This window comes from Parasteatoda tepidariorum, chromosome 1 (genome assembly GCF_982258835.1).
Source record: "Parasteatoda tepidariorum strain Cologne lab strain chromosome 1, Ptep-v5.0, whole genome shotgun sequence".
Lineage (NCBI taxonomy): Eukaryota > Metazoa > Arthropoda > Arachnida > Araneae > Theridiidae > Parasteatoda > Parasteatoda tepidariorum.
The window spans coordinates 73788538-73803966 of record NC_141755.1 but is presented as its reverse complement, the minus strand read 5'-3'; the positions used below and the strand labels follow the sequence as shown (position 1 = coordinate 73803966).

At 28.3% G+C, this 15429-nt stretch overlaps 1 protein-coding gene and 1 long non-coding RNA gene across 2 annotated transcripts; both read left to right on the top strand.

Annotated features, from left to right (window-relative positions):
* The first annotated feature begins 2942 nt into the window (after positions 1–2942).
* Positions 2943–14900, top strand: LOC107446790 (enoyl-[acyl-carrier-protein] reductase, mitochondrial). Its single transcript, XM_016061550.4, has 4 exons — positions 2943–3616; positions 8521–8631; positions 12077–12351; positions 14174–14900. The coding sequence occupies exons 1-4, from the start codon at positions 3314–3316 to the stop codon at positions 14568–14570; spliced, it is 1086 nt and encodes a 361-aa protein (XP_015917036.3). The 5' UTR covers positions 2943–3313; the 3' UTR covers positions 14571–14900.
* On the top strand, positions 3625–8081 carry LOC147816521 (uncharacterized). Its single transcript, XR_015434942.1, has 2 exons — positions 3625–4329; positions 5689–8081. It is a non-coding gene; the product is annotated as an uncharacterized LOC147816521 (long non-coding RNA).
* Positions 14901–15429: the final 529 nt, after the last annotated feature.

Genomic DNA, 15429 nt, shown 5'->3' with positions numbered 1-15429 from the left:
TACTTATTCATATCAACTTCCTTTTTCTTAATTTCTCCTTTTTTTGTGTGATTCAAAACTGTAATAAAGATAAGCTTTTTTATTAAGGAAAAACTTGTAGAAGTAAGCATTCACGCTTGACACAGGTGATATATTTTTTTTTTAGAATTTTGCGAACAGTTCTCAGCATTTGTTTATTTGAGCTCCTCTCGCCATTCAATTGCTAGGATGATCAAGAGTTTTCTTATATATTATAATTGAAATAATTTTTGCGCTAATATTGCACTTAATTTATTCCCCCTACTTTTTTTGAAAAAGCAAAAAACAACAAAATGAACATAAAAAACAATCGAAAAATTTAATTTTAAATAATAAAGAATGTCTACCTGTAACGCTTAGTTAGAAATGAATGGAAATCTCTCGATGGCTTGGCATAAAGGAAGAATTTTTAATAAAAATTAATTCCGAGAAATGCATGTATAACCAATATTACCACATTTTTATTTATTTGCAATTTAAGTTAAAATGTATAAATGAAAAATTAGGCTAAGATAAATTGAACTAGGTTTTTTTGAAGTTAATATTTTGTACATGTAGCCAAATCATGATTTTATTATTGGTGCATCAAACTTTTATAAGAATTTTAAAGAAGACAATTATGGCTCTTTTTTTTAGGAATATAATTTGAGATATAACTTGTCCCAAAAATTTAATTTCCAGAAAGGGTAATATTGATGAGTAATTGTTTTGAGAAATACTAGATAATTAAAAAAATAACTTGTTTCAGCCATAAGTTTTTAATTTAAATTAAATTAAAGATATCAAAATGGATGTTTTATGAAATGCATTTATTTTTGAACCTGTAGAGAAATAGATGGTGAAATTATTTCAGATTTACCAAGTGTTAAAGAAGAAAAAATTACTTTCTCTCTTTTTCTTTCAGACAGAGCAATGAATATGAATATTTATGTTGATCATAACCATAAATCAAATTGTAGCGAAGTTCCAGTGCCAACGTTAGACGAAGTTTAACAAATTTCTAAAGATGAAAAATAGCAAAAAATGCGATCAAATTACCGAGGAATTTATTTACATGTAGATATAAGAGTTTTAGGAATTATTGTCCCTATTTACAAAAAGGGCGACAAATTAAATTGTTAATAATTACAGAGGTATCGCTAGCAGGACTAATTCCGGGCGATGCCGATACCCAATGCGGATTTAGATCAAACTGCTCCACTGTCGACTAGCCACACATAGTTAGAAACATTGTCCAGAAGTTTCATGACTAAAATATCGATCTGTTTGTTCTTTTTGTGGATTTTAAAAAGGCATTCAATAAGGTGGATATATCAAAAATAATTGAAATTATAGCGGAGCTAAAGATACCAACCAAATTAGTCAAACTAATCTAAGCCACATTTCTGATCTGAATGATTTTTTCAGAACTTTCGATATCAATGGTGGGCGTTCGGCAGGAGCATGCATTATCGCCTCTACTTTTTAATTTAGTACTTGAATATAAGGACCATTAATCACATCATGCGCTTTTTTTTGTATGTGAATGAGAATCTGATTAGCGAGCTTTTGGCAGGTATAAATATTTATATCTGCTAAAAGCTTTTTTCGCATAACCATGATTTGCGCAATATATATTTCACAAATCATGGTTATGCGAAAAAAAATTGCAGCTTGAAATTGAACATTAAAGTTAAGCTGCTTCTTTTAAAGAGAGGATTATATTTTTTCAGATCTTGGGAGTATTTTCCGAGTTAAGCATAGCTAAGAATTTTTTTTTCGTTTTCAGAATTTGTAAAAAATGTATTTTTAAAATCTTTGTTCTTTCTCTTCCCGGAGATCTCATCTCTAGACATAAGATTATGAAAAATGTTGGTGTATGGAATACCGGGCAATGGTTCTTAACCTCTGACAGGAGAATCCGCGTAGAAAAATCCGCATTAGGGTACCGGGCAAACTGATTAATGGGCAATTATTATCACTTTAATCAGAAGACATGGTTATTATTGATAATAATCAGAGTAATTGTACATAAAGGTAGGAATGCGTGAGCAGTTGGTGATCGAAATGGGCTACTGGTGGCGCATGCTTTCACCATTAGCTTGTGGAGAGTTATAGAAGAAGGAATTATGTTAGTTTCTGTCTTGATTTACAAATAGGTGAACAACTTTTAAGTTCTAAAAGAAAGTGTCGAGGAAATTAAAAAAAAAAATGTCTTTGATAATTAATTGCGAAAAATATTAAGATAGAGGAAAATATCGTAGTACATTTCTATATAACTGAGAAGAGGAGGAGAGAGTTCAGACATGCAGCATGTCTTCTCCCAGTGATCGCGAACTGCCCAGTTGACATTTGTTAGAAATTCTCTACAGTGATGTTTTTTTTAATGTAAAGGGTTATTTCTCGGTAGTAACAACACTGATGTTATTTTTCAGGTATGGAGCCATTCGCTGATTTACACTTGCACTGATGATTTTTTAAAAAAAACTTTTATCGCAATTGGGTATACTACAGCCTACGTCACAGGTCGTGTTATTCCTACTAAATTTAACCAGTGAACAGCATTTTCTGCGAGCCTGCAACAAATAAACATGAAACGAAGTGTGTTGTTATAAGTCGCTACTCGCCAGGTTGGAATTGTATTAGTCTAAGTTCCTTTAGAAATAATTTATTTTGTTGCTTTATCTAAGTTTATGAATTTAGTAAACATATTTAAAACTCAGTTTATTAATTAAACTAAAAGATAAATGTTATTCCTAGTAAGTGGAAGTAGTTGTGTCTTTTTCATATTATACCCAATTAGTGAGAATGACCATTAAAAGGCTATTTTCACTGTAAGCTATTCACGCATTTCTAATCACCACTGAGGGAGAAACAGAACTCTTTTTCTGAAAGGTGATCGAATGTGCGTGAATAGCCTTCTGAAAGCCATAGTGTTATAAAGTCGCAGAAGAAAATCTGAATGACAAGTTATGTATTTTCATTCGCATTGCTGACTTTTTGTAAGCTGTGCGAATTAAAATATGATAAAAAATTTGATTTATGATAAAATTTAAGCGAGGTGTTAATTGTAATCTAAAACTGGGCCGTTTAAAGCGTTTTATTTTCAATGTAAATTAAAATCGAATCTCAAACCGGAAAAAATCTAAAAAACTGAGATGAATTTTACGAACCATTTGCACGTATTATTAAACTATATAAATCTTCAACTGAAATTACCATTTAATCTTGAGAATTTTGAAGAAGTATTCTATATATAAATAAACGAAATACTTCAATGTTGACTTGAATAAGTTATAAATTGTTATAATTAACCATGTTTTGTGTTAATAAAGTCCAATTAGCTTTGTATTCTTTTTCGAAAGTTAAATATTTTTCAAATAGGTTATCACATCTGAATTCTTATGCTATAGTATTTAAGGAGTATGGAGATCCTAATAAAGTGTTGGAAAAAACGCAGTGCGATGTATCTGATGATTTGGAATCAAGTCAAGTATTAATTAAAATTCTCGCTTCTTCGATCAATCCTGCAGATATAAATATCATACAAGGAAAATATGCCATAAAACCCAAATTACCCGCTATTGCAGGAGGTGAAGCAATAGGTGAAGTTTTGAAGGTATAAATCTTTGAAATATCATATAATTTTGATATTGGTGTTCATATAAATTCTTATTAAGTATTAGGAATCATTCAACCTTAAGAATTTAATTCGTAGGGGCTTCAATATGTGGGTATATCAAAATGTTATAAAGTAGCATTGATTTCTTGTGATAAGTTTTAAATTTTCATGCTTTTAAGATTTTATTGATGTGTTCTGTCTACCAATATTATCCTCATGCTGTCTGAACTTATTTATTGCGTTGCTTCATGGATAATGTTTTAGAATTTGAGAAATTTCATGGTGAATGACATTACATTTTGATAGGTTTTCTATTTTTAAACTTATTTTTCGTTGATATTTTAGTATTGCTAGCAAAAAATTAAATGAAGTATTGAAGGAGCTTGTAAAAATTTAAAAGTAACAGTTAGAGTTTAGAGGCGAGATGTTTCGTTAGTTATCCATTCAAAAAGGAGTTTGTCTAAGTGATTCCTTTCAGATTTTTGGAACTTTGTTTTGGAATTTTTTTTTGAGAATTTCATGTTTTCAGGGAAAATATTTTGAAGTCTCTTCAAATTTTAGTTCATGCTATTAATGTTATCCATGCAAGAACTTTTGTTGCTTTAGAAGAGGCTTTTGAGGCTTCAGAGTTTTTACATCTAAACAGAAACCAGGAAAAGCAAAATCTATGCTTTCTTCAATTTGTTAAGATTTTTCAAACATTTCCTTAGGTACAGGGTTGACAGGTTTTTGACATGTGACAGTTTTTGACGGTTAAAACCATGGTTTAAACCGTCACGTCAAAAACCTCACTGTCAAAAATGTCGAAAATGTCAAAAACCTATATTCATATGTGAAATTTAATTAATACATAAAATTTATATATTTTTTATAAAGGATAGCGTTTCTAAATATGTTCTAGAAAAAATAAATGTAAAATTTTGAAGAAACACTTATATTTTGAATAGTAACCAAAATCTTGTACTTTTGAAAGCTCACATCTTTTGTAATATTATGTATTCATTTTCATGTGTTATTGAAAATCTGCAGTGATATTATTAAGAAATTTATTTATAACCAAATTTAGTGTATAGTATAGATTATACTAAAAATTAGACCTTTTTGAAGATAAACATTAGCAGTTTTGTATATTAGACATCTTTTAAAGAAAAATCTTTTTAATATTCTTTTAAATCTTCCTAATAATCTTTTTAACATAAGACAATACAAATTTAAGTGCTTTCTGTTAAATACACAGAGTAGTTAGTGTCGATTTACAGTATATTCAGCCTATTCATTTACTATGCTGAAAATTTAGTTTATCCAAATACTTGTGAATTTCATTTTGCTGAATACTATATAGTTTTGTTGAATATCTAAATATTCAGCTGTTGAATAATTACTTCTTGCTTTCAAGATATGCATTATTTGTATTCTTAATACAAGTGGGGGGAAAAAATTAAGAGATAAAAATTGTTTTAAAATGATAAGTGTAATAATTATAAATAAATATAATAAACAATATGAATTATATTTATCATTATTCATAAATATAACTACTTTTAAATTCAAATTAACATACTGGATAATAAAGATATTCGATATAACATTAAAAAAAGTTTTTTATACACTTGTATCTTACATCAAGTTTGTATTTATACAACATAACTTGTAAGTTCCTTATAAATATTAGTTATATGTTCCTTATATGTCGAAAATGCATAGTAATAAACTTTTAATTTTCTTAAGTATCAAAAAGAAAAAAAAAATTTTTTTTTAATATAAATATTTAAACAATTTTTGTGCAAAATTTTTCTGCACATGCATTTGAATATAAATTTCTGAGATTTTAAATCTGTTATTTTACCTTAATTTTAATTAAAAAATATTTTAAAACCTGCTGATTACCTATAGTATAATTAAATTTCAATATAATGCATGGCAACTGTTGGTAGTTTTGAAGTTTATATATTTTCTTGGCAAACTTCAGTTTTTGACATTTTTGACGGGTTTTTGACGGTTTAAACCAGTATTATACCCTTGTCATGTCAAAAACCACTTTTTGACGTCAAAAACCCAACCCTGCTTAGGTACTAACACAAGTTCTTAATTTTAAATACTTAGGATCAGAAATAGATGGTCAAAATAATACTTTAACTGAAATAGAAAATAATGTTTTGCTACTAAAGCATTTTACAGACTAAGAAATCTTTCTAAGTCACAGTTAACTTATATAAAAACTAAATTTTTATTATTTAAAACCCTTACTGGAGCAATTTTGGTATATGATTCTGAGATATGGACAAGATATGATGAGTCCTACTTGGCTATATTGAAGCTAAAGATTTTAAGAGCTATTCTAAATAGAGTATAAGAAAAGGATTGTTGGAGTAAAGGATACAATGCAGAAATTTATGTATGCATTAAGGGCCCATATGTATATATTTTTTATATATTCATAACGGTCATTAAACAACGGGCCGACGCACTTTTGGGTTTGCGACTACTAATATTCAACTCCGTAGCCATTTGATTTTGAACCCGATCCAGAAGACAAGGGAACTCCTGGATCAAGCATTGGGAGAAATTTGCTTTCGTGGAGAACTTTTTTTGATGGAAATAACCCGAATTTGCATTACATGGAGAGGAAAATCATTAAAACTCCCACAGTTAGCCTGACGGCAAGAGTACTCTAACCCATGGTCAGTATACCATTGAGAATATTTCATGTCTGCACTGTGGTTGATGCAAGCCTGATGCGGAATTCGTATCAATCAGCCATTGCTGGGATTCAAACCTTATTGAAAGGTAAACGCTCTATCCTCCGAGCAATCACAACTCTAAAGACCCAGATGTAATAAAATTTATCAAGATTACCAATAGATTTAACTGGGCTGCTTTTGTTTTCAAAATGAGCAATTTAAATCTTGCTGAAGTCTCATTTTGGCAAAGGAGAAGTGAAAAATAGAAATAGGTGGACTCAAACTGTGATGGATAGAGGCAGATGATAGAGACTTTGGAATCCTAGAGGTTAAGAACTAGAGACCCATTATCACCTAGAAGGTTGCTTTGAAATCTCTTTAAAGCCTTGACACACTCTTAAGGTGTTGCGTTACGGGTGATGATGATACTCTTTTTAATTTCCACCCCAATTAATTAAGTATACTTGTCGCTGTTTGTAGGGGCAAATTTATAAGTGGGGAAATAGTAGAACTTCTGACATTTTATTTACTTTTTTTTGTACTTATTTTAAATATTTTAAGGTTTTTATCATTTAAATTTAAAACTTATTTAATGCTAAATAATAAAACATTTTTAAAGGAATTCTTAAATGGTTCTTTTGAGTTTGCAGTGTTATCTCTGGTATGGAAAAAGGTGACTAAAGATATGGATCTTTAGTAATTGACTTGGCTTTCTTGTTGAATGTGCCTACTCTAGTACTACAGCAACAGCAAACGATACTGCACTCCAAACTTTAAATTTTTGTCTGACTTTTAAATTTTTTTTTTACAGTGTATAAAATAATTCAAACATAAACTAATTTTACAACCAATAAATATCTCTCATTAATTAATAAGAAATCTGCAAAATTTAGAAAGAAAAAAAAAGATTTTATCAAAATGCAGTATGCTTCACTACATCCATGATATTTATAGATTTTTAAGCTCTAAGAATATATCCTCTTATATATTTGATGGTACTGCTTGCTTTTTTACATTTTGTATTCCAAGCTAAAACTTTTCAAGTACCATCATATACATTTTTTTAAGTAAAGTCGATACAATTAAAAACTCGATTTAAAACTGGAGATGTGTTACAACAGATAGAAAATGCTGGAGAAAACTTATGGTTGGAACCACCAAGGTGTGCTATGGGCTGCTATGTTTGTAAGGAAGAAGGAAGTTTGTTCTCAATATTATTATCTTAAAAGTGATGAATTTTAGAGTCTTGTTTATTTTTGAATATCAGTGATTTAAAATATATTTGTTTCACAAAAAAGGTAATTTTGTTTTGTTGCAAATTGATAAGCAAGGTTCACATGATAAAAAAAAATTGTATTTCCTTAACAAAAAGGAATGTTTAAAAATAAAATCAAAGCTCTAGCTTTTAAGTTTTGGTTTAAAGTTATGCTTAACAATATTATTTTTGAAAGTTTTAATAAAGCTTTTTCAATACTGTATTACACACAAAATTTTGTAAAGCTTTTTTAGCACACCATTAACTATGAAAAAATGTTGCTTTCATAAAGTTCAATTGTAAAAGTGCACAATATCTTAACAAAAGAAATTATATTTGTTTTCTGAATTCTTTAAATAATTTATGTAATGTTTTTTTCTCCAAATCATGATAAATTATGAAATTAATCAATTAGAACAGATTTAAACTTTTGAACATGGATTTTAAATATATATTTGTCAAAGTCCCAAACTGCTTCTTTATGATATCGTTTTTTACTTCACATATCATTCTAAATTATAACAAAGTAGGAGAAAAGATTAAGAAAAAAGTTTGAAAAAAAAATATTTCTAAAGAAAATTGGGGGCTGCAAAAAACTTATTACCTCAGATAAAACTCATATTAGGTATCTATTACTGCATTAACTAAGCATCACTGACATCAATTTCAAGCTATTTTTTTACAGCCCCTGAAACGAATAAGTTCTGGAAATTGTTATAATGACATATTCAGGGCAACAAAAGTGAAGACACTGGAAGTTATATCTATTATTTTCTTTTCTCATTGACCATTTTTATGTGGTTATCTATCTGTAATTATAAAATTCAATAGATTTTACTTCTAATTAATCGTTACGAAAATGTTTTAAATGTATCTATCATATTATTTTGGTTATCGAATCAAGTTTATTGTTATCTGCTGCTTTATTATCCATCTTCTTTTTAATTTTTTGTTGTTATTTACAGGTTGGTTTAGGTGTCAAAAATCTAAAAGTTGGGGACCGAGTTATGCCTGCAATCCCTGCTTCTGGGACATGGAAAACACACGGTGTGTATAAAGACAGTGATTTGATAGAGGTAAACTTTATTTTTAAACTTCATTCTATAGATATATACAAAAAATATAAACATGAAATATACACTAATAATTGGGTTAATAATAAAAAGAGTATTTTCGTCAAAGTAGTAATTTGATGAAAAACTGACAGCATGTCGTTTAAAAAACACGTGTTTTGCATCTAAGTTATTTTATATATATGTTGCCTATCCAAAACTAAAGTACACCACTTTCACTATGTTAATTTAATGAAAACCTTTTTTTCTGCTTTTTGATAGACAAAACTTTACCATGTCCACAAAAGGCTAATATTAGAAGATTTAGTAAATATACCATGTCCACAAAAGGCTAATATTAGAAGATTTAGTAAATAATTAAAAAAAAAACTCTTAAGAATTTATTAAAATTTTTCTTTATGTATACAAGAAGAACATCGTTAACATGTTGGTGTACATGGTTATTTTTTTAAATTCAGAGAGTGAAAGATCATAATGTTTACAAATTTAAGGATAAAACCAAACCGTTATATTTTTAGGCAGAGAAAATAATATATTTCTGTGATAAGGTATTTTTAATTTCTGATTTTTGGATTGTTGAATTTATGATTGTATTAAAATCAACTTAAAGGTGTTCTGGGTCAGATTCTATCTCTTCTCTCTATGTTAACATATGGAGAATTGTTTGAACATAATTTCCTTATTTATTAACAATTTGTTGTCCAGGAATTTAACACAGAAACTATGTCATTTCACAGGCTATTAGTTTGTAATTTGAATATGAAAGTAAAGCTAAACATTATAAATACAATCGAATAAATTTTAGTTTTATTGAATGAAATGAACTTAAAATTTTACATATTTTATATTGCCTTGGGTTTCATAAATTTAAATACTTATTGCAAGTGCAATGATGATTAAGATCATCATCGGTCATTAATGTATTTAGCAACTAATTAATAATTTGGAATATTTTTTGTTTTTTATTTTATTCATTAACTTGTTTTTTTTATGGAGCTTAGTTTTCAGATACATATTTTTAAGGTTTTTTGATTTCACATACTAAGAAAAAATAAAAATTTCGTTTTGCAGGTACTATATGCACTATTAAAAGAGAAAAAATTACAGATTATAAATCAAAGATTTTAGAATTCAGATAATTAAATCATTATCTGAATTCTAAAATTTGGAAATGTAAGACTTGTTATTATCTTAACGTTGATTTTTTAGAAATTTTTCTGATTTAAATTTACGAACTTGCTAATTTGTCTTCAAAAATATATTTATTCTAAATCTTAGGTAAGTTAACGCGAGGCATTCTAATATTAGGTATTCAGTCATGAATTTATTCATGACTGAATACCTAATATTAGAATGCCTCGCGTTATAAGTTCATAAATTTATGTCAAAAATTAGTTATGTTTAAAATATATATTTTTAATAGTAAATTTTTCAATCTACTGAAAGCTTATTTCTAAAACTCTAATTGTATAAGCTGATTTAAATCATTATTAATCTAAAAAAAATAATAATATTTTTGTTTTATGTATTAATTATTTCTATCACTAACAATAACAATTTTGTAAAAGAATAATTAATATTTATATTTTACTTATTAATTTAAAAAAAATGCTATGCACTATCTTTGTATTGTGATGTTAAAAGGTTTGTAATTACAATCTGTTATTGTTACTGAAATTGTTTGAAATTCTAGAAAAAATACTTCATTTCCTATAGTGGTTCAAGGTACTTCATTACCTATATGCAAGTTTTCCAGTTAAGTTTGTCTTTTAAAAGTAGCGAAGTAGTGACTACATTTTGAAAGTAGTTTATAGTCACTACATTTAAGAAAAAAGTAGTTGTAGTCAACTTCAAAGAAAATGTAGTTTTTCCAACCAATAATAAATAAAATGCCTATATGAGATAAATAAAATATTCAAGTTTTGTTAGTAGGGAATAAATAGCATGATGCTAAACTGACTTAAAACATTAATTTGATAGATTCTGATAGATGTATTAGAATTTATAAATAAACATTGCAACGCAGATGCTCATTCCAAACATTGGTTTTATTTGAGAAAGGGACATATAAAGCATATAGATTTTATTAAACCATTAAAAAATTCTTGCAAATGTTTTGAAACTTTTCTGGTTTATCATTCATTTTATTAGATTGATTCTTAATGCACTGGAATCTCGCTCCTTCCCTTATTAACTACATCAGTTTCTCACCCCTTCTCCATAGCATGTGAAAATGCATTTCATCTTGATTTACCTCTCTTTGCAACTGTTGTTTTTTCTATTTTTTTTTATTCTGGCTACCATTGTTTTTTTAAACTTTATAATTTTTCGTTGGCAACTTAGCATTTTCTGTTTCAAGTCACTTTTGTTTACTTATTTATGTCTGGCGAGTCTTGAGAAATGTGATTTGAACGATCAAGCTTGGCAAGTTTTTTTTTTACCAACTTCAATATTTTGTAACATGGGGTTTTTAAATCATCAAATATTTCTTTCTGCTTTAGTTCCTTGAACCTATTATTCAATTAAAAATAAATTACTTAATAACATTAAAATTTTTCTGCCATTGATTTTTTAACTATTAGGGATTAGTTTGATATTTGGTCTAACCCAATTACTGAATTTAATAAACTGTAATGAATTAAAAATTTAAATCAGGTCATTTTCAATACATACAATTACTTAAGAATAAATGCTTAGAAGTTTAACGGGAACAATTTATGATTTATTTAAAATTAAAAATATGGCTAAGTAACTGATCTGATAATCAATTTTCAATTTTGCCTGCTTATTTTATTCTTGCCGCAATAATTGTTAGTTGTCCTTTCCCCCCCCCTTTTCTTTCAGCACCAAATTTGTTTACATATTACATTGCAACACTGGTTTAAGATATTTCTTCTCCAAACTGTTAAATTCAGGACTGTTTGCATGCCAGAAAATGTATGAAACTGGTAGTAAAACCGTTTCATATCTAGATTGCTTTTGGGAGAAATAAAGAACCTTGGCTACTAAGACATATTAAAAGTTATATATAAATGCATGTAAAAGATTGTTTCCTACGACAATGGAAAATAACTGTTAATAAGGGACCTTTGTTCCTCAAAAAAACAAGCTAAAAAGAAAATGATTTATCATCAGTTTTATATATTTTCTGGCATGCAAACAGCCCAATTATAAAAAATCTGTTTTATATTTTCTATTAAAACGATGTCAAAATTGGTTTTTAAGTTATGTAAAACTTAACTCAAATAAATGAATAATTCACGACACCAAATACGAAATTCAATTTGTTGTTAATGTAACCATTCATTTAATGATTAACATGGCAATTTTAATTTCAAAGATATATAATTTATCAAATTATTTTTATATTGTTGGTTATAATTTATGAAATGTATTAAATAAAATAATTTGTTTTAGTTTGCAATTTCCTTTTTTTGTTTTGTTTCAGATTGACAAGGACATTCCTTTACAGAGTGCAGTTACTCTGTCTACCAATCCATGCACAGCTTACAGAATGTTGAAAGATTTTGTTCATTTGAAGGAAGGGGATACAGTTATACAGAATGGTGCCAACAGTGCTGTTGGACAGGCTGCCATTCAAATTGCAAAACATTTAAAAATTAATACAATTAACGTTGTGAGAGATCGTCCTAATTTAGAGTCCTTGAAATCTTACCTAGCAGATTTAGGAGCTACTCATGTTGTTGCGGAGAATGAACTTAGGTGAAAATTTAGGCATATATATTTGGAAGAAAATTATATTTAATTAGTTTAAAAATGACTATTAAAAGAATAATGAAAAAAGTAATTATTTATTTAACATATTTTTTATTTATAAAAAAACAATATTCCGTTGCAACTGTTTAACGAAGTCTAATATGTTTCATATTCGCTAAATAATTTATTATGTTCAGTTCACTATAACTGGTAGCACAAATTTTGAATATTAGTAGTATTACTCAATTTTTATGCGGTCCTGTCCTTTTTTATCTTTAATTTCACTTTGTAACCTACTTGAAACACTAGGATTTCCCTTTATTTTGGGAAATTCTTTTTTACCCGCAATTCATTTTCTACCATTGAAGACCAAGATTTCGTCCAATGCAGTCATGTGTTAGTTACTGTGCCATAAATGTTTTCGAATGTGTTGCAACTAAATGTCAAAATGATTAAATATTATGTTGTACATTATCATCTGAAGTTATTAAAAACATCCTAATATAGCAGTTCATAGCGTTTTTAAGTTGTACTGACCACCAATTTTGTAAAATAAATAAATAAAACTGTGATGGCTACAAACCAATAAATATACAAGTAAAAAATATAATGACAAATTGACACTATTTGGAAAGTAAATGAGAAGTATATAATTAAAAATCTAAAGAAACACTAAAAGCAAAATTTAATGAAAAAAATTTATGTAAAAGATGGCGGAATGATGTACAGACATTCATGACAGTTTTATCAAGGGGATTTTATCACACTGTCTCCTCAGGTGACAAATAACCGAAACTAGACCTATGTTTCTAAAGACTCACACACAAAAAAAAAGACGTTTAATTGCACTTTGCTTTTATTGTATATATATAATGTGGTACTCATGCATCAGTAATTAAATACTGTACAAGAATTAAGAAATATTTTTCTAAAAACAAATTATTCCACTGTCAAGAACTATGGCATTAGGGGTCCACTTGTGGACCTGACTGCCCTAATACAACCCAGTAACATAAAATAGGCTTTATACCTATAATGTTAATTTATCTCAATTGCTCAAATTTTACTGTCAGACATGTCACAGTTGTCTGTGGGAAACTGATGCTCAGACAGGAATTTCTTCTAGTGTTGGAACATGTGGAATTCACTTAGAGAAAGATTGGGATTAAAGAGCAGGGGATCAAACACCTCTCCTGTCTACGACAAATCTTACAAAACATCTGTATAAGTTTTGCTTGAAGTTGCCTTCTACTTTCATCTGGAGAAATCCCTATCCAGACACCAGTTTTTCAGTGCAGACAGATGTGATACTGAACTATAAAAACTTGTTCCTTAGCATAACATGTTCTCATCAGATCAGTTCAGATTGCAGGGGTTCTTATGTTGCAAAGCATTGCTGTATCTTTTGCAGTAAAAATTTTTTAAGTTAATTTGTACTGTTAAGTTTTAATGGATTGAGAGAAATTTAGTTTCACAATGACTTTTGACATCGCTTTTTTGACCCAGACATTGCTTTTTTCACACAAACATGACTTTTTGTTTCTTAAAAATATAAAATTTTCCGAACATCCATTACATCATGTCTAGCTAATATATCGTGATATAAAATTGTTTACATTGCCCAGTCTTAATACATCTTTTATTAAAATATCGAATGAAAACGCATTTTTTACTAGTTCAATCATGTATATACAATTTTTCGTAACTTGCACCTTGTCCTTTATTTTTTTTAAAAATAAAAAGCAAAGATTTTTAGCCTTTACTAAAGTCATGCCAGTTGAAACCTATATAAAAAGTTTTAGTTAAAATATTCTTATCTGTTTTACAGAAGTCCAATCATGAGTGATATTTTCAAGCAGATTCCAAAACCATCCTTGGGTTTCAACTGTGTTGGAGGGAAAAGTGCAGCTGAACTTATTAGGCATATGAGGAACAAGGGAACCTTAGTAACATATGGAGGCATGTCGAAATTGCCACTTACTATCAGTACAGCATGCTTGATATTTAACGATATCAGAGTTGTTGGTTACTGGATGAGTAGATGGGTCATGGAACACTCAAATGAAGAAAGGAGTGTGATGCTAAAGGAACTGACAGACATCGTTAAAAGGGGTGGTTTAAAGCCCCCTACTCATCGTGAAGTAGATTTTGATAATTTTAAGGATGCAGTCGCAAAATCTATGGAAGAATATGTAACTGAAAAACAAATTATAGTTATGAAATGATGATGTAATTATGATTTACTTTTAAGAAATATTCATATTTAGTGTATTACCTTTATATATGCTGTTTTTAATAAAATTGTGATAGAAGGAATTTATTCAACCAAAAATTATTTTAAGGTCAGTCGCGCTCTGGTTTGTAATTATTCGATAAAAAAATACCATAATAAATAATTCGATTTATTTATTGATGAAGATAAATGGAATTCTTCACGTTGTTTCGTATTATTTGTAATTATTAATTACTGTTTTGTAATAAAAGTTTTATTTTATAGCGCATTTATATAGTATGTACAGTTATTTTGTAATAGAAATAAAAATATTTTTAAATTATCTGTTTTTAAAGTATACTATTTTCTAACAATTACTTTAACACATCCACTCTTCTACTAGAAAAAATAAGTTTAGTTGAGGAATTTGGTAACATTCATAAAGAACAGGTGTACAGTGTGTGAAAAAAAGGGACCACCCTGAATAACTTTTGATCTAATTATCAGAGTTTTACGTTCCAGGACTCAATCTTAATGCTTCGAGGGGGTGACCTCAAATATGCTAATTAATAAGTGCAGATGATATTTTAAGTTACGAAATCAGACACAAAAATGTACTTTCTCTGAATAAACATACCTTTTTACCAACGGATTTGGATTTTTGATCCCTAAAATATAGGGCGTAGCCGCACCATGGGAAATATGGGCCTAATAGTTTGTTCAGGAGTGCGCTCCAAATTTGGACCCCTTAATGTTAATTTACCTTTTTGCATTTTCTGCTATACCTCTAAATTTTTTTAAGCTAATTGAAAACATTTCACACACAACTATAAAATTCGTTTGTCCAAAGGTAATTCCATGAAAACATTTTT